This window comes from Trachemys scripta, chromosome 1 (assembly GCF_013100865.1).
Source record: "Trachemys scripta elegans isolate TJP31775 chromosome 1, CAS_Tse_1.0, whole genome shotgun sequence".
Taxonomy (NCBI): domain Eukaryota; kingdom Metazoa; phylum Chordata; order Testudines; family Emydidae; genus Trachemys; species Trachemys scripta.
This window is the reverse complement of record NC_048298.1, coordinates 293,447,261-293,465,544: the sequence shown is the minus strand read 5'-3', so window position 1 is coordinate 293,465,544 and position 18,284 is coordinate 293,447,261. Positions and strand designations below refer to the sequence as shown.

The 18,284-nt window shown below is 45.3% G+C and overlaps 1 protein-coding gene across 1 annotated transcript in view; it reads left to right on the top strand.

The window, feature by feature from the left end:
- LOC117871016 (complement C4-like) overlaps positions 1-16,294 on the top strand; it is an 89,349-nt gene extending 73,055 nt beyond the window's left edge. The window contains exons 36-41 of the mRNA XM_034758570.1: positions 974-1,082; positions 3,477-3,566; positions 3,949-4,041; positions 5,677-5,760; positions 14,502-14,634; positions 16,051-16,294. Of these exons, the coding sequence (XP_034614461.1) occupies positions 974-1,082; positions 3,477-3,566; positions 3,949-4,041; positions 5,677-5,760; positions 14,502-14,634; positions 16,051-16,192 (651 nt within the window). The 3' untranslated portion in view covers positions 16,193-16,294. The remainder of the gene's footprint in view (positions 1-973; positions 1,083-3,476; positions 3,567-3,948; positions 4,042-5,676; positions 5,761-14,501; positions 14,635-16,050) is intronic.
- Positions 16,295-18,284: the final 1,990 nt, after the last annotated feature.

Below are 18,284 nucleotides of genomic sequence, written 5' to 3'. Positions count from 1 at the left end.
TCCCTGAGCTTAGTCTGCTACCAGACCAGCAGGGCACATCTCGGTACCCTTGTTTGGTCTGGCCAGGTCTTGTGCTCAGTTCTCCGGGCTCAGCCTTCCCGCACTGACTTTTTGACAGCTCTGCTGCTGCTCAATCCAGCCAGCCAGGCATCCAGTCTTTGGCAGCCTTGCTGGGCTCAGTTCTGTCTGGTGAGCTGTCTGGAATGAGCTATCCGCAGTCCAGCCACGCACCTGGTCCTCCCTCGTCAAGCGCCACACAGCCACTGAAGGCTCTGCTCTGCTGCTTGCCTTTTATCTGGCCCTTCTGGCCCCTTATTGGTGGCTCTCGCAGTCCCTCTGATTGGCCGCTCTTCTGCAGCCACTCTAGGCTGCCTAGACTACTAGAGGACTTCTCGCCGCTCTATTCTGGGAAAGGGTGATGCAGGACTGCAAGGCCTCCAGCAGGGGGCCTCCGGACCTAGTCCACCCTGCCACCTGCCCTATGCAGTTACATAGTTAACAAAGTTCTAAAGCTGTCCCTTACTTCTATAAAAGAACCAGTGCATATTGGCACAGGGCACTTTGGGATGTTAGGGCCTGATTCAGGAAAGCCTTTAAGCCTCCATTACTGTTCAGGATGATTTCAGTGGGATTTAAGCACATGCTTAAAATAAAGCAAGTGCTCTGATGATTAGGGATACTTTCCGGAGTGAGGAGCTCAGAAAGAGAAGACCATCGCTGCTGTACACAGCCAATAAACCTGCTTATTCTTTAATAGCAACTCTTTAGCATATTGATTCAAAGCGCCCAATAACCTGAGAAAGAACAACCTTATGCATTTGTAGCTGAAACAGCCAGTTAATTCATCCATGCTGTCAGAAAAAAAGTGTTCAGCAGGACCAACACTATAGGCACAAATAAATTGGGGAGTGGTTGGGGAGCATGAATTCTCTTTTTGTAATAAATGTTGTTTGTGTTTGCTTTTTTTCTGCAGCTCAGCAATGGATCCAAACCAGACTGTGTGTCATTTGGGGCTAAGCAAATCAATCCCATGGGTCTAGTACAGCCAGCAAATGCCATCATTTATGATTTTTACAACCCTGGTAAGCTGACCCGTAGTATAGAAAAAATGAACATGAAACTATTAAGAAAGAGCAAGACGCCAAGACTGAATTTTTCCCTTCTGTCCATTGAGAAGAAACCCTAATATATTGGAATGTGATGTGTGAATCAATATTTTTCTTACAGTGCTTAATGCAAAGACTCCCCTCTGAATAATGACTGGTAACATCACAGCGAGAGCACACTTTAACAGAGATCTTTTCAAGAAGTGATCTCCTGGTTTCCATTGATTGCAGGGGATTGAAAATAAATATTTTACTTGTATGAGGTTTTTAAGTGAACTTTTCATGCTTGTGTAAAATTGATCTCCACAGATCACATAGAGCCATAGGCGCTGACTGGAGCACCCACAGGGAAAAATTAGTGGGTGCTCTGCACCCACCAGCAACCAAGCTCCCCTCACTCCCCGCCCCCCTTCCAACTCCCCCCCTGAACGTGCCGCGTCCCCACTCCTCCACCTATCTCCCAGCGCTTCCCGCCGGGCCGCCACCAAACAGCTGTTTAGCAGCATTAGCACTCACTGGGAGGGGGAGAGGAGCAGGAACGTGGCACACTCAGGGGAGGAGGTGGGGAAGAGGTGGGGCCAGTGCGGGGATTTGGGGAAGGAGTTGGAATGGGGGTGGGGAAGAGGTGGGGCTGGGGCAGGGCCTCATGGAGGGGGAGGGGGAGCCAAGGGCAGGGGTGGTTGAGCACCCACGGCAAAGAGGGGAAGTTGGCGCCTATGCATAAAGCACCAGCAGCAGTAGACCAAGCTTCCCCAAATTTGTCCCTTGGATCAACTCTAAGGACAAAGGCCCAGATTCTCAAAGGTATTTAGGTTCCTAACTCGATACATTGAATGGGAGTTAGACATCTAAATACCTTTGAGGATCTGGGCCAAAGAGACTAGTTCAGTCTCTATGTTGATTCAAACCTTGGCCTCTGATAGTACTATTAGCACAGTGATCAACTAGTGCTGTACATTGTGGTGGTATTTGTAGTGTGGATCGTTTATCGACTAAAAAATGTTTAATTGATGAATTTGCATCAGAACTTTTTTTTTCAAGAAACAGTCAATGTTTTACATAACTTTTTCTCCTTTAAGCTTTCCATTGTGGATCTGTCCACCATTGCACTTTGTTTATTAGACCATCTTTTTTCCTTTACAACATCCAACCCACAAACCAGCTAAGTACTCCAAATCCTAGGCTTCTTAGAAGTCTTTTATAGAAAGGAGACACTTCAACTGCAAAATATCATATGTCTTCCAGCAGAATCTAGAGTCCCCAATCAGGATCAGAGCCTTGTTATGCTAGGCATTCTACCTCAATACATTCCCAGAGTCCCTAGCGGGCTTTTACTCAGGGGGCAAACCTGTTTTACCACATCACTGCTATTGTAACCTGTGTTAGCTAGATTACAGGTAGCACAGGTTTCCCTCCCCGTGCTACAGTCACACCTTCATTTGTGGTGTAGACAGGGCCGGCTCTACCATTTTTGCCGCCCCAAGCAAAAAAAAATAAGCCACTCAGACTGCTGCCCGAACTGCTGAAGCAAAAAAAAAAAAAAAAAGCCGCTTGGACTGTGGCGCCCCAAGAATGGACAGAATGCCGCCCCTTAGCATGTGTCACCCCAGGCATGTGCTTCCTCCGCTGGTGCCTGGAGCCAGCCCTGGGTATAGACATACTCAGGCAATGGCCTCCTCAGACCCATATAATATAGGGAGCAAAGTTGTTGCTATCTTCTCTGTAAATGCTGTGGCAGTGAACTGTACTTGCAAAAGAAAGATACCCTGATGTGAGATTGCTCAAAGTCTCACTCCTTGTGGGACTTACAAGCAGCAAGGTTATTAAGGTCTCTTTCTCTTCTCTCTTCAGACTGCCCCTGCTAGCAGATGAGGATAGCAGAGAACAGGCAAACTCCAGAGCTCTAAAGTGCAAGCAACCACTTGGGGCCCAGTCTAAACCCCCATCCTGGGATGTTTAGATTCCAACCTTCCCCACCTGCCATAATTCTGAGCAGAATGAAAACATTGGGCTAGACCGATTTACACTATCTGGCCCAGAGATAGAAAGATGGCTCGTAGGACAAAGGTCCTTAATAGACATTATTTAAAACTTGTAAATTAGTGTTGACTGTGTCCCTTTTTAAACAGATGTTTTATGTGATGAAACGGGTTTAAAATTAAACACATTGTTCAGTTGGAATCCAAACCATGAGTTTCCATCAATATTATAGGGTTAAGGGACGGCAGTTGCTCATGCAGGTTGCACAGAAGAACCCTCAGTGCACTGGGGATGTTCAGTTGCAAAGGTGAACTCTGTAACTCTGGCCCATCGCCACCTTTTCCAGTTTAGGCTGCTTGATAATTAAATTATTTTGTTTCCTTTCTTTAGGGAGAAAATGCAGTATATTTTACAGTGCACCCAGACAGAGTGCCATGTTATCAAAGCTGTGCCATGCAGAGGTTTGCCAGTGTGCTGAAGGTAAGGTATTGATAAATGTGATTGAATCAGTTCCAAATGAATTCATTCCTTCATAGCAGCTAGCTGTTCATTTTAAGGCCAGAAGGGACAATTATGATCATCTTGTCTGATCTGCAAAACACAGGCCATAGAACCTTACCCAGTAGTATCTGCACCAAGACCGTAACTTCTGTTTGAAAGTTAGTCAGTCTTGATTTAAAGTTTCAATATGATAAAAAAATTCATCACATCCCTAGGTACATTGTTCCAATGGTTAGTTATCTGCAGTGTTAAAAATTTGTACCTTATTTCAAGTCTGAATTTGTCTAGTTTCAGCTTCCAATCATTTGTTTCTCTTAGGATAGAGTGCGACTGTTGAATATATTTAAATTGTTCAATCTAGGTCCCTGTCCACGAAGAAGAATGACTTTCAATAAAGCCATGACAGAGGATACACGGGAAAGTTTTGCATGCTACCACCCTGTTGTAGACTATGGTAAGACATGAAAGTTATTTTCAATGTCTTTTAAACTTGGTGTTTCTCTATGTGAACCTTCTGCCAAGTGAAGCCAGCAGCAGCCAGGGCCGGGTTCAATATCTAGTGGTTCCTTTCCATCGATACAACACAGAACCGGCTTGAGCTCCCACCCAGGAACCTGGGGAAATTACACACCACCCCTGGGTGCCTCTGAGAGGCAATACTTCCCCACTCGCAAGCACAGAGGCTGAGTGTAGAAAAGAAACATTTAATAAAAGGAGGGAAGTGACTCAGTGTTAATTTGGGAAAACACCGCAAACAGGGTTCATAAACATAAACCATGAGCAAATGACCCACCCCCAAGTAAGTTGAATAGTGTCCTTTTCCCCTCAGGTTCTTAAGTCCAGCAACCCAAAAAGCAGAGTAGGTGTGTTCATGTTTGCTCCAGAAGTCTCTCCCCTTCCCAGCTAGCTGTCAGGGGAGAATTCATTCAGTTCATTTTGACCCTGACATCTCTAGTGGTAAATTCTCTCTATAATGAACCTCCCCTAAACTGAGCAGAGTTTCTGGCTTGGCGTCTGTCTGGGATGGGGAGACGAGTGGGTATTAGGGCAGTCATTCTGGACAGAGGAAAGAAAAAGAGAGGTTTCCAAGGAATTCATCTGGGCTGGGGAGAAGGGCAGTGAGTGGGTGATGAGAAGTCTGGCTGGGCGGGGGTTGGGGGGCAAGAAAGAATGCATACCAGTATGTCACTCTGATTCAGAGAAGACTGGTGGCATTGGAGCCTTGACCTCACGGTCCCTGGTGTTAGGTAATAATATTAAGGCCTATTTCTTATATAGCAGTTTTCATCAGTAGATCTCAAATAGCTTCACACTCCATAATGTATTTTCCTCAAAACACCCCAGCAAGGTAGGGAAGTGCTGTACAGATAGGCACAGAGAGGCTGCATGACTTGCCCAAGGCCATCCAAGACATCCACGAGTAGGGAATTGAACCTCAGTCTCCCATAGCCTAAGCTAATACCTCAGCCACCAAACTATCCTTCTCTTCTGGTAGGAAAGGGGATAGCAAACAGTAGGCGACTCCTTCTAGCGTTTCCTTCCTTCCCAAACCTGCTGAGCCAGCTAAATACCTCTTCATATGTACGTTTGTCTCTCTGGCTCCTCTCTAGGATATGCAGGGTGTAAGAGATACTGGAGGAAGAATCTGGCTCAGCAGCTTTAGTGGCGTGCACATGAATGCAGTGGTAGGACAAAGACAGGCCTTTCTTGGTGCAGCAGTCCAGGAAACCTACTGATGTAGTCTGGTCTATCTACAAGTGGGAGATAATGTCACATTTGGCAGAGGGGGTTCAACCCCACAAACTCCTGATCAGTGTCTGCCTCGTCAAGTACATACCTTACCAATTGTCTTTCAGATTTCCAGCTCTCTTGTCAAATATCAGGGGGTAGCCGTGTTAGTCTGTATCTACAAAAACAAGGAGTCTTTAAGGTGCCACCAGACTCCTTGTTGTTTTTGCAGCTCTCTTGTGTACCACTTGGTAGCACATCTGCCTCTGTGCTGGAAACCACTTAAAGTGTATTTGATTTTCCTTTCTGTATGCTTTTTAATATTTGCATCCATCCTCACACAAATACTATCCTGTTGCAGCATACCATGTAGAGATCCTGGGGATGACCCAAAAGAATGCTTTTAATTACTATGAGACCAAAATCCAAAGAATCCTAAAAGTCGGTAAGTATAAACTTTGCATTCATTTACGGCAAAATCTGGCCTTCTCCAAGGAAAGTAATTTTTTCTACCAAACTGGTGGCATTCTAAGGACAATAATACTCATTCAATAGTTCCATTTTCTATGTTTTAACAGAAATGACCAGGCCATTGTACTAGAGAGCCAATGAAAAATTTGTTTGTTTTAAAGGCAGGATTGAGATAGATATTTGCTAATAATTAGGTACAACCATACTAACAATGGGTGAACATCAACAGATTTCAAGTTGGAATTCAGTTTAGAATAATCACCCAAAATTGGAATAGTTATACAGGCCATCCAAACCTCTCTGAGTCTGTAAAGTAAGGCTGGGAATCTTATGAAAGCAGGACTGGACTTCCACTCCTGTCCCAGCCAGGAATACCCAGAGACCTGCCTTTCTCATGCTGTTTCAGCACATTGTCATTCCAATCCCAGTGGGAGACAAACGTGGTGAAAATAGATCTAAACATTTCAGAGCCTCCAAAAGTTTTGGTTCAAATGAACCAGCGAATCTTTCCAGAAGACTGGAGGAATAAAATGCTGTCCACTAGGAGCAGTACATATTCCCTTTCAGGGAGAGAAGACCAGTGGAGAGTTTTATGATTAGATATTTTCACACATATGTCTTGCATACCAGTTTGTGTCTCTGAAGGGAAGACACTGGTCTTTTCTTTTCATGGTGGACAGGGTTTGTTACTTACTGGATTTTACCAGCCAAGAAGAAGATGGATTTGTTTTACAGATAGCGGCTCAAATATTTCTCAAAGTTTCTAGACCCTCGTTTAGTGTGATAGAGTTGAACTATATTCGGTTAGCGCGTGGTTAAACCTATCTGGTCCAGGTTAGGATTTCCTGTCTTTTAAAATCTTCTCTCAGATTCAGTTGATCATTCCCATATGATAGTATGAGAACTCACCACAGTGTTTGCTGCTCAGAGCCAATGGATGGATTATGAAGTCCAATTAGCTGGTAAACTAGAGAGAGCAGCCCTTCAAGCCTGGATTTTGTACCTGTGATGACAGAAGAGAAGAAGATTGTCTTTGCTTCCATTGCTGCAATGGCGCAGTCCTGCAGAAGACTTTGTGCTGATGGTGGGTGGGTTCAAAGTAGGTGTTGTGCCACCACCATTCTAGTATCCATATCCCAGGGGAAGTTCAGCCGCTGTGGACATCAGTTGGTTGTAGTATCTTATCAACCTCTTGGTCTTGTAGCTGGGAGGTTTGCCTTCCCAGAGCAAACTGAAAAACTTTAAAGTTCCGAAAGCTTCCATGGTCACTCCCGCCTTGTTGGTTCATTCCCCCGATGGGATGGAATGAAGGCACTGGTCTTTGCCTGAATGAGTGGTTGTCACACCTGGATGAGCAGAACTTTTGTTATGTGCCCAGTGGTCCAGTTTTTGGCTGATGATCTGGTCCTGGGTGTGTGGGTCCAGAGATAGCTTATGTGAGCTCAGTGGTTTCCGAGTGCAGGAGGTAGGATAATGCAGTCCTTGGCATTGTCTATATGGAGGGTGAGGATGCTAGGAACAGTGACTCTGGAGGAGTCCAGCAACATGCTGGACGGATCTGTTAATTCTAGGAAATCTGCAGGGTCTTAGCCAGGAAATCCATAGACTGCAAGGTTCTCTTTGCTCTTATTCTCCAAGCCTATTATGGTTTTTTCTCAGATAGTTACAATCCCCCCATGGATTTGAACACTTATCAGACTACAGCATGAGCCATACAGTTATCTACAAGCCATAAGAATTTTAAAAACTGATGGCAATTTGACTACAATGGGCCTGCGGCAAAATGACATAATTGCTCAAGTAAGCAAGCCCAATCCATCTTTGTTTTCCTTTGCATTCCTAGCTGTAAGGGAAATTGAGTCCATTATGTAGCATACATGCCCTACAAGTCTTGCACTACACAACAAATCTGCAGCACTTGCTGTATTACTCAAGGGAGCAATGCACATGTAGGACAGCATATATTACTGAATGGCTTTTTTCTTTGGATTTGAAATAGTGTACGTAAAATTGATGTAAGTTTAAACTAGTGAATAAATAAAATTCTCTTAGAGTTGGGCTTCAAGGGTTTAATATTTTTTTCCAAGTCGCACTGAAATCTTATTTGCTTTGAAATATTCAACTTTAGGATTAGGTTTTATATCCAGAACTTTTCACACTCAGGATATCCCATAATACTTTATAGTGCAGAGACTGTGTAAGAAGCCAGGAGCCACTATGAACACAGCAATGTCTTGTAAACAGCTTGGGATGCCTTTTAATTGTTGCTGTTAAGATTTGTATATGTGCCATAGTTATGCCTGCTATTTTGCATTGTATTCAGAAGGAGAATTTGGCCAGCACAGTGGCGCTCTCTGCTCTTTTCAAAACGTGTCATGAGATCTTAAAATTCCATCTGGAATGTTGCTAGAAGCAGGCAGAAGTGACCTTACTTTTATGTCCTACCCAAGTAGTAATACAGTGCAGCACCACTACCAGTACTGCACAGCTGTGTTAGTATTTTTGTGTTCTATCATTCTAGTCACTGTGGTATCTGAGCACCTTCTCTCTCCCCCTAGAGATAGGTTCTCAACTCCGGCAATGAGCTCAAGCCCAAGTCCTGAAGTAATATTGAAATCCATGACTTTCTGGCCCAGAACTAGAATAGGATCATCTGACCTATTTTAACACAGAGATTAGTCTCTGTTTGCCAGAAGCTGGGAATGATCACTTGATGATTACCTGTTCTGTCCATTGTCGGAAGACAGGATACTGGGCTAGATGGACCTTTGGTCTGACCCAGTATGGCCATTCTTATGTTCTTATTATGATCCCTGTTATGGCTGGGAAGTGAATGTCCTATGCAGTAGTTTCTGAGGGAATAGCATATCATAGTGGTTTTCAACCTTTTTTCATTTACGGACCCCTACAAAATTTCAAATGGAGGTGCGGACCCCTTTGGAAATCTTAGACACAGTCTGCAGGTCCCCATGGGTCCACAAACCACAGGGTTGAAAACTACTGTTCTGTGTTACCAATAACCTTTCACGAACCCCTTAGACATAGATTGCGGGCCCCTCATGAACCACAGGTTGAAAACCACAAGCATATTAGGATGCATCATTGTAGGGCAGGTCAGCAGCACTGGAGATGTAGATTTTCTGATTCTGCCTGTTACACTAAGCACTGAAACACCACCAATGTTGAGGTGAAGATTATGAAACATCAACTTCGCTGGGCTGCTCATTGTGTGGGGATGGCTGATACTAGTATTCCGAAGCAAGTCCATTTTTCTCAACTTAATCATAGTTTGAGGACTTGCAGGGGACTGAGGAAATGCTACAAGGACACCCTGAAAGTATCTTAAGAAGGGAGGCATTGACCCCACGAATTGGGAAGAGCTGGCTGGCAATAGACTGCAGTGGTGTCACATCACACATCGAGCCTCAGCCCGTTTTGAAGAAAATCACCTTGCTCAAGAGACTGAGAAGGAAGGAGCATGTACAGCATCCTGGCCAGCAGTTGTGCTCTCTCCAGGCAGATACCAGTCACATATCTGGGAGAACCTGTAGAGCATGGATTGGACTCCTGAACCATCTTAAGTCTCATCAATGACTTTTCCCCCTGGCAGATGACATCCTCATATCAAGGGATAGCCGATGACGACGATTAGGTTTGCGTGCTTTGAAGGAAGAGTGTGAGCGTAAACCATTTTAAATAAATTACTGCTTTTGTTTTTCTAAGAGACAAGGTGGGTGAGATAATATATTTTATTGGACCAATTCCTGTTGGTGAAAGAGACAAACATTTGAGCTTCACAGAGCTCTTCTTCAGATCTGGGAAAGGTACTCAGCCTGGTCTATACTAGAGAATTTGGTTGGTTTAACTATGTCAGTCAGGGGTGTGGAAAAGCCACACCACTGAGTGAGGTAGTTAAGCTGATCTAGGTCCCTGTGTAGACGGCGCTAGGTAGACATAAGATTTCTTCCATCGACCTAGCTACCATCTCTTAGGGATCTGGATGACCTATGCCAACAAAAATCCCTCCCGTTGGCATAGGTAGGGTTTACACTGAAGCGCTGCAGTGGCACAGCGTTTTAAGTGTAGACAAGCCCTCAGAGTGTCACAGCTAAATACAAGGTGAAACAGATTGTTAAGCACAGGGAGTTAACACATGTTGCAAGAAACCCTTCAAAATGAAGTGGACAGTGAACACCTCTGCAGTCATAGGACAAAGGTGAGTTAGTGGATAGTAATGAGACATAAAACCAGTGTCTTTGTTTTTTAAAAGCTTTTCTTCCTAAATCTCTTCATCTTTATACAATTTAAACAAAGCTTCAGATGGGTTTAAAAAGCTACATATCAAAGCAACAAGAGACTTGTAATATCCTTATTAATGTTTGTTATCGACCTAGGTCAGAGTAGCCAACTTGTGACCCTCTGTGCTCTAAACTGTGGCCCTTAAAGGTGACTGTGTTAAGAAGAAAATTTGTGGTTGGTTATGAATGAAAAATGGATCCCTGAGCCAGACTCTGGGAGTGTTTGAACCAGGCCCGCCAATTTCTCCCCCGCAGCTGCTTCCCACTGCTTTCCTCACAGACATAGGCACAGCTTGGATGTAAGCCAGCTGTGCTCTGTGAAGCTGCAGTCCTTTCTCCCATTCACCAGCATCAGAGGGCTGGGAGGAGAGAGTAGCTCTGGGTTTTCCATTGCCTGCTTCCCGGCTGGGCTGTAGGACTCCAGTAAGAGCAGGGTAGGTGCTCAAATGGCAGTGCCAGAGCCTAGGGGAGCACCCCGCAAAGGAGGACTCCCTTTCCCCACAAACCTGGCCAGGAGAGGGGGAATAAAAGAGAAGAAGCTGAGACACAACACCCAGTTCCACAGTTCTCAGGCCCAGCCCTTGTGCAGGTTACAGGGACTGTTCTAACTTGTGTCAGGTAACACCTCTCCCCTAGGGACCACACGTCACCTGAGGATAGTAGAGCAGAGTACACTGCAGCCACTCGCCATCCCCACTGCACTGTGGTTGTGGTGAGAGAGGCATGGGGACTATCCCTGCCTGATCTGTGCCTGCTGGGGAGTTCCTTATTCCAAGGGATTCCCCAGCAAGGGGACTTGAAAATGTCCAAAAGGAGCAGAATTTTGGAATCATATTTCAGCCGTAAGGATGACCTGAGGGTATGTCTACACAGCAAAGAAAAACCTGTGACTGGCCTATGCCAGCTGACTCAGGTCACAGGGCTCGGTAGGGTTGCCAACATTGTAATATTTAACAACCGGGCACTCCAGCACGAGTGCTGGAACCTCCCCTGCCCTGTCTCTTCTCCCGAGACCCCACCCCTGCCCTGCCTCTTACCCCCTCCCCTCATCACTCACTGCTTTTCCCTCTGGCCCCCCACTCCGCTCTGCCTGGGTCGGGAGGGACTCACCTGCAGAACTGGGCCTGGGAGCTGCAGCCACCCAACGCAGGTAGGAGGTGGCCCCAGCTGAGTAGGGGTTGGTGGTGGTGATGGCCTGACATCTTCCCTCCTCCCTCACCCACAGTAACTGGACTTGACTGGACACAGTCAGGTCCCCTTTTTGACCAGACTTTCCAGTTGAAAACTGGTCACCTAGCCACCCTAACCTGTGGGGCTGTTTCATTGCTGTGTAGGCTTCAACCTGGGGCTGAAGCCCAAGCTCTAGGACCTTCCCACCCCACAGGGCCCTAGAGTCCTGGGTCCAGCCCGAGCCTGGAAGTCCACACAGCAATGAAACAGCCCTGCAGCTCAAGTCGGCTGGCATGGGCCAGCTGTGGGTTTTTCTTTGCTGTGTAGATATTCCCTGAGTGGCCTCACAGATCTAGGTGTTTGTAGGCGACTGGACTAGATGAGCTGTCGAGGTCCCTTCCAGTCCTACATTTCTATGATTCTATGGCCCCCATCAGCATAATATCTGAGCACCTAAAAGGAAGCATAGTCCCTGCCCAAAGAACGTACAGTCTAAATATTGACATGTTCCCAGGGTTTATTTGCTCCCAGTAATGTATGGAACTATTTGCTTTGTCCTTTTTATGAAGCAGAGGTGGTTGCTTCTTTTATCTGGAAAGGAAAGATTTATAGTCTAGTACAGTTCTTCTGTCTGGGAGAAGCTCCTGAATGGCAGGAAGCATTCTCTAGTAGTTAGAACAAAGGTCTGGGATCCTGGACTCCATTCCCAGCATTTTCCTTTGACTTTCCCTGTGTTGTTGAGTAAATTATTCACCTTCTATGCATCTCAGTTTGCCCATCTGTAAAATAGGCATAGCAGTCATGAACTGTCTCTCTGGGGTGTGTGCGAATAAATTGATGCTTCGAAATCACTTTGTGATACTTCAGGAAGCAAAATGTTACCCATCAAGGTGTGATTATAGCCTTTGCTTTGCCTGGTAGCGAATGCAGTAGTTAGTAAAGCAAAACCATTTCCGAGTGGCCCATGATGCCAGCCTCCGTCATCCACTGGTTACATTTTCAAACAAGCACCTTTGTGCTTTCCGCCAGTGCTGCCCCTCATTCTTGAGAGGAGCTTCCAGTGAACATCTGCAAAGCTATCTCATTCTCCCTAAAATTCCTCTTTGCTGTGATGCCTGCAATAAACTTGACAATGACAATAACTGTGCAAAGACCACTGCCTATCACGCTGACCAATATTGTCTCGTTTCCTTTGACTTCTTTGTTCAGCTGTGTGCATCTATCTTGTCTTATACTAAGGGATGGAAGTTGTAAATTCCAGCTTCAGCAGACATACCTGCACTACCACTAATTGAGCTAATGTGCTAAATATTGACATGTAGCTGTGGCAACACAAGAAGGGCTTGCTGCCCTGAGCATGTACGTATGGTCTCAGGTGGGATTGTACTTGGGGTGGTAGCCCCTTCCACTGTTCACACCACTGCAGCTACACTTTGCATTTTTAGTGCACCCGCTTGGTTAGAGCTAGCATGTGCCCGTGAGCTGGAGTTTACACCTATTAGCTCTAGTGTAAACACACCTTAAGAGAAATTCCAGCTGAAATTTTTCAGCTAGCTCCATTGGGAAACTAGGTTTTGGAACAAAGCACTGCATCTGTTGATCTATGAGCAGCGCCGTATTGTTGCCTAAGCCCACAAGGCCTAGGCCTAGGGCGGCAAATTTGCAGGGGCGGAAGCTCCCCTCTGCGCCCCACCCCCCTGCTCCAGCTCACCTCCATCTCCTCGGCAAGCGCGCCACCGCGTCCTGTTTCTCTCCGCTCCCAGTGCTTGCGCCGCAAAACAGCTGTTTCGTGGGGCAGGGAGGGAGGGGGAGGAAGGGGAACGCTGCGCACTGGGGGAAGAGGCGGGGGCGGGGATTTGGGGAAGGGATCCAATAGGGGAAGTGAGGGGGCGGAGTTGGGGCGGGGACTTTGGGGATGGGGTTGGAATGGGGGCGGGAAAAGGGTGGAGTAAGGGCAGCAATTATTTCCCGGCCTAGGGGTGGCAAAATTATTAATCTGCCACTGTCTATGGGATCCTAGATTTCCTGGTTTTCCAGTAGAACAGAGATCTGTAGAAATTGATAGGTTTAAGTATTCTAATGTAGTCTACTGCAATCGAGATTAAGTAATTTAGCAAGCGCTAGGCAGACAAAGACAATATTACTGTTGGAAACTTAAGCTTTATTTCCTAATTGTTTTGGGGGGTGCGGGTGGATAAGTGCTCAGGGTTGAGGAGCCAATAACACAGCTTATTGCATTTCATTATTAGATTTCCACATAAAATCCCTCACCATGTATGTGCAGTGGTGACAAATGAAATGCAATGGTGACAGATATCCTATGTGCCTGAGGATAAAGTGAGCACTGTCAAATATTTATTAGTAGCAATCAACCCTGGTAGTGTTCAGTGCTTTGGAAGTTAGTTAATAAAATGCTAGGACAAAAAATCTGTTTCAGATTTGAAGAGTATGTGATAAGGGATAGACCTGGGGTTCCCAAACTTTTTGCTGGCACAACCTCATTTTAATGAAGTCTTTCTGTCCAGAACACTAGACTGCCTGGAGGACACCATTTTGAAGAGCAAATGGCATCCTCCACACAGAGTGACTTCACACGTACCTTATGTGTGAGATCATGCCGTACATGGGAGGTCACACTGTGTGGCACAAAATGGTGGCCTACGCACAATAGGGATAGCGGCACTCCCAGCTGCTGATGGTGCGACTGCAGTTGGGGTCCTGACCCATAATTTGGGAACTGCTGGGCTAGACCCTCCAGTGCCCTGCACTCTGTGTGTCACTTACACCAGTGTCAAGTGCAGGGCCGGCTCCAGCGTTTTCGCCGCCCCAAGCGGCGCAAAAAACAAACAAAAAAAAGCCGCGATCGGCACTCTACTGCTTCATTCTTCGGCGGCAATTCGGCGGCAGATCCTTCCCTCTGAGAGGGACTGAGGGACTTGCTGCCGAAGAGCCGGATGTGCCGCCCCTTTCCGTTGGCCGCCCCAAGCACCTGCTTGCTGCACCGGTGTCTGGAGCCGGCCCTGGACAAATGGCCTTAAAAAGCTACTAAAAGCAAATGGAAATGATGTACACTTGCTTGGCAATGGTGTACATGACTCCACAGGGTGCAGGACACTGGACAATCTGTCCCTAAAAGTTTATTTTACTGTTGAAAAAACATAGTTCTTACTGTGACCACTACAGACTTTTTCTTTTTACTAGTATCAGTCAGAAGCTGTTTATGGTGCTTTCTTTGTTTCCACAATAGCTGGTGATGAAACCATCCAGATAGGTGATCTCCGGCAGTTCTTAAAGCGTTCATCTTGTGAATTAAAGGTGGAGGCTGGCAAACAATACCTTCTAATGGGGAAAGATGGGCAAACTATTGACTGCAACAACAAGTAAGTAAAGTGCCTCCTTTATAAGCAATATTGACTGATGTTTCAAGGCCTATCAACAGATACTGAACTGTGAGGTGACCTGTGAGTCAGATGTGCCAAGATCTATCATCTTCCAGGGAAGTCTGCAACTGAGGACTTTTTTTAATTAGAATGCTCTTTTTATAAAGGATTGGGCCAAATTTTGAGGCCCTTATTCAGGCACTGATTCTGCTGCCCTCGTCCATCTGCAAAATATGCAACGACACAGGTAAAATGGTCATTGCACTGTAACATGCAGCTGCTTGACCCAAGCAGGTAACTGCCCAGTTACCTATTCTGCATGCACAGTTGCATGTTTTCATGCGAAATTACGTGCCTAGAGCCAGGCATGCATACTCTGGAGGCTCAAGGTAGGCTGCTATTTTTGAAAATCTGTCCCTGAGGCTACGGTATCATAACTGTAGGAAATGGGGAATGGGAAACTCCAGTTCAGTATCTTGAGAACTCCTTGAACCATGTTTGTGTTTGAAGAACAAATTTGAATACGTTGTTCTTTTGGCAAAGTGGGGTTAAAAAAAGAAACAAAAATGCCCATTCTAATGGGAAGCCTGTGCTGCGTATATGGGGATAGAACAACTCTCAAAATCAAGGCTGCTTCCACTGCATGAAGGTTTGCCTCAGGAAGGACCGAGTAAAATCTGTGGGCCCAGTTCCGGGACAACTTGTAGCCTGATCCAAAGCCAATTGAAGTCAATGGACAAGCTTCCATTGTCTTCAGTAGGCCTCGGATAGGGCCCCAAAGCATTTCTCATCATGTTAGAGGCTATTCCCTATGGTGCTTTCTCCATTCCAGTTTTAAATGGCTGAAGGCAAAGCACTATGGCTTTCACTATCTTTCTGGTCGTCTACCACCTAATAGCTCTCACTGTATGTCTCTTGAGATTCTGCCTATATGTCTTTACTCCAATTTTATCCCGTTACTCCTCTGAGTACCCCCTTGCACCACCTTAGCAAGTCCTCTTGCTGAGCTGGGGAGTTTCACCAATTCTGGTTTGTATGATTTTTTTTCATTTCCCGTCACAAAATTTTGAACTCCCAAAACTCAAAGTGAAATTTAACCCAGTCTACCACATTTACCTTGGTTTAAACCCCAAACCATAAATCATCCCGGGACTGCCCTAATCCAAAGCTTGTTCAAACTTGAGTGAACCTGTTGGGGAGCCCAGATTAGGTTTCATGTTTGCTGCAAAACCTGAAACCAGGCAATGTTCATCTGGCCTAGGGCCAGATTCACGGCTGGTGCAACACCACTGACCTTACAGTTATTAGCCCAAGGATGAATCAGACCCCACAGGGTTTATACTCTTCACATACTTTAGGCAAAGCTGTCTTTCAGCATTAACTAACACCTCCTTTGTTATTGTAATTGTTACATAGGATGCAGTACTTCCTCGATTCACAAACTTGGATAGAGGAGATTCCAGATGGTAACACATGCAAAGCCACCACTCGCCGAAAACCTTGTGTTGACCTCCATGATTTTATGAATGAGTATGAGATAAACAAATGCAACATTTGAATCTTGGTGTCACACAACGTACCCTCTACCTGTTAGTGCTACTCTTTCCCTGGGCTGGGTATGGCCCATAAAGCATTAAAGGTCTAGGAACATATAACAGAGCTTGTTTTGTTACTGTGTGTGTTTCTATGAATAACTGCCTGCTCCCTGGATGGGATTTATTACTGTGTGGGGATAGCGTGGCAAAAATGTCAGTTAAATTATAATTTCAAATGCACAAGCCTTTCCTTGAAACAAAGACTACGGCCTGGTCAACACTAGAAGATTAAGTCAGCATAACTACATTGCTGGGGACCTAAGTCGCTTTGGAGACAAACCCTAAAAAATGGCCAAGAAAAGGATACCTTCCTTAAAGGATATGTCCCCCAGTCAGAGACAGAGAAAACTGTTCCCAGACAATAGTTGCAATTGCCATTAATTGCTATATTTGTTGTCTGACTCTAGCTTGTATGGCAATAGTTAGATGTGTGACAGCTGCACCGTTGTAGTGTAGACACGACCTACATGGGAAGGAGGGTGAATAGGCCGGAATACCTACATCTCTCAGGGGTGTGGGTTTTTCACACCCTTGAGAGATGTAGCTATACCAATGTAAATTCCGAGTGTAAACCAGGCTTTAGACACTGAGGAAATAGGGCCCTTAGAAATATATAAAATGGATGATTGCACCAGAATGCCCAGAGAGGCAGATATCTGTGACAGCCAGTTAGGGGAGTAGATGTTTGACCCATAAATAGAAAATAAACACATCTTGGTCAATTAGAAACTTGGTTACTTAAGTCTGTACAGCAATCTGTATAGCTCAGTCAATCAGAGCATTTTAAGCACATCATAGGGCTGTTCTCTGTCTCAGCCTCAGCCCATCACAAAAAGGTTATTGCAGAATTAGAGGTGGTGGAGGCATTCAGATGACGGTGATGAGAATGATATTGGGCATGGAAAATCACTCAGGAAGCAAGATTGGAAAGGAGGGGACAGGATGAAAACAAAAAATAATGACTGGGTTAGAGAAGGTAAATTGGGAGCTTCTGTTCTCCTGGTCTCATAACACAACAAGGGGACATTAAATTAAAAAGGTAGGCAATTCAAAATTGATAAAAGGAAATACTTTTTCACATAATATGTAATTAGACGTAAAATGTACTGCTACAGGATATCATTGAGGCCAAAAGCCCAGCAGGATTTAAAAAAAAAAAAAAAAAAATGGCTTGGCCATTTACATTGTTAACAAGAATATCCAGAGTTTTAACTGTTAATGCTAACACAAAGTTTTGGAAGCAATGCTAAATCTCCTGCTGCAGTGTTCTTATACCTCCCTCTGAAGCATCTGGTGTTGGCTGCTATCAGTAACAGGATCCTAGACTAGATGGACCTCAGGTCTGCTCCAGTCTGGCAATTCCCACATTCCTTTCATGTACGCTAGCAGCAGTAACCCACTGGGGGCAGGCAGAGAGACCTCTCAGTTGTTCTCCTCTCTCTCTTTATTTTTTTTTTAAGTCAGCTGCTGTGGCTGTGAAGAGAAACTTCAAAATGTGATCAAGTGGCAGAGTTCACAGAGACCTGATACAATAGCTCTGTGCGTGTGATCTGCCCTATCAATGTCAAAGGATGCTAACTCATATGCCAGTGATGATACTTTACAATGTTGACTTCTTCACTGCCCATCACACCGTGTGTAAAAGGAGAGGAAGTCTCATATTACAAATATCTACATCAATGTGTCCCAAATATGGGGGGCATGGGGAAAACAAAGGACTAGCTGGATGCAAAGGCGTGGAGAAGATGCACACATTAAAATGTGTAGGTATTTAATCCCACACGGCTGGGTTCATTTTCCTGAAAGTAGGCTCAGCTTTTGAAAGTGCAAGAAATGCTGCTGTAACCACTGGAAATACGTTCTCTTCCTTTTATTGTACATAGTGCCGATTAGTTTGGGATGCCAAATACCACATAGGCCTGATTCTGATCCCACTTACACTTGCGGAAAACTCCATTAAAGTCAATGGACTTACTGCTAATTTACATCTGCGGAAGAGCAGAAGGAGGCGCTAGATCCACCAAGGGACTTACACTCAGCTTTGCAATGCCTACA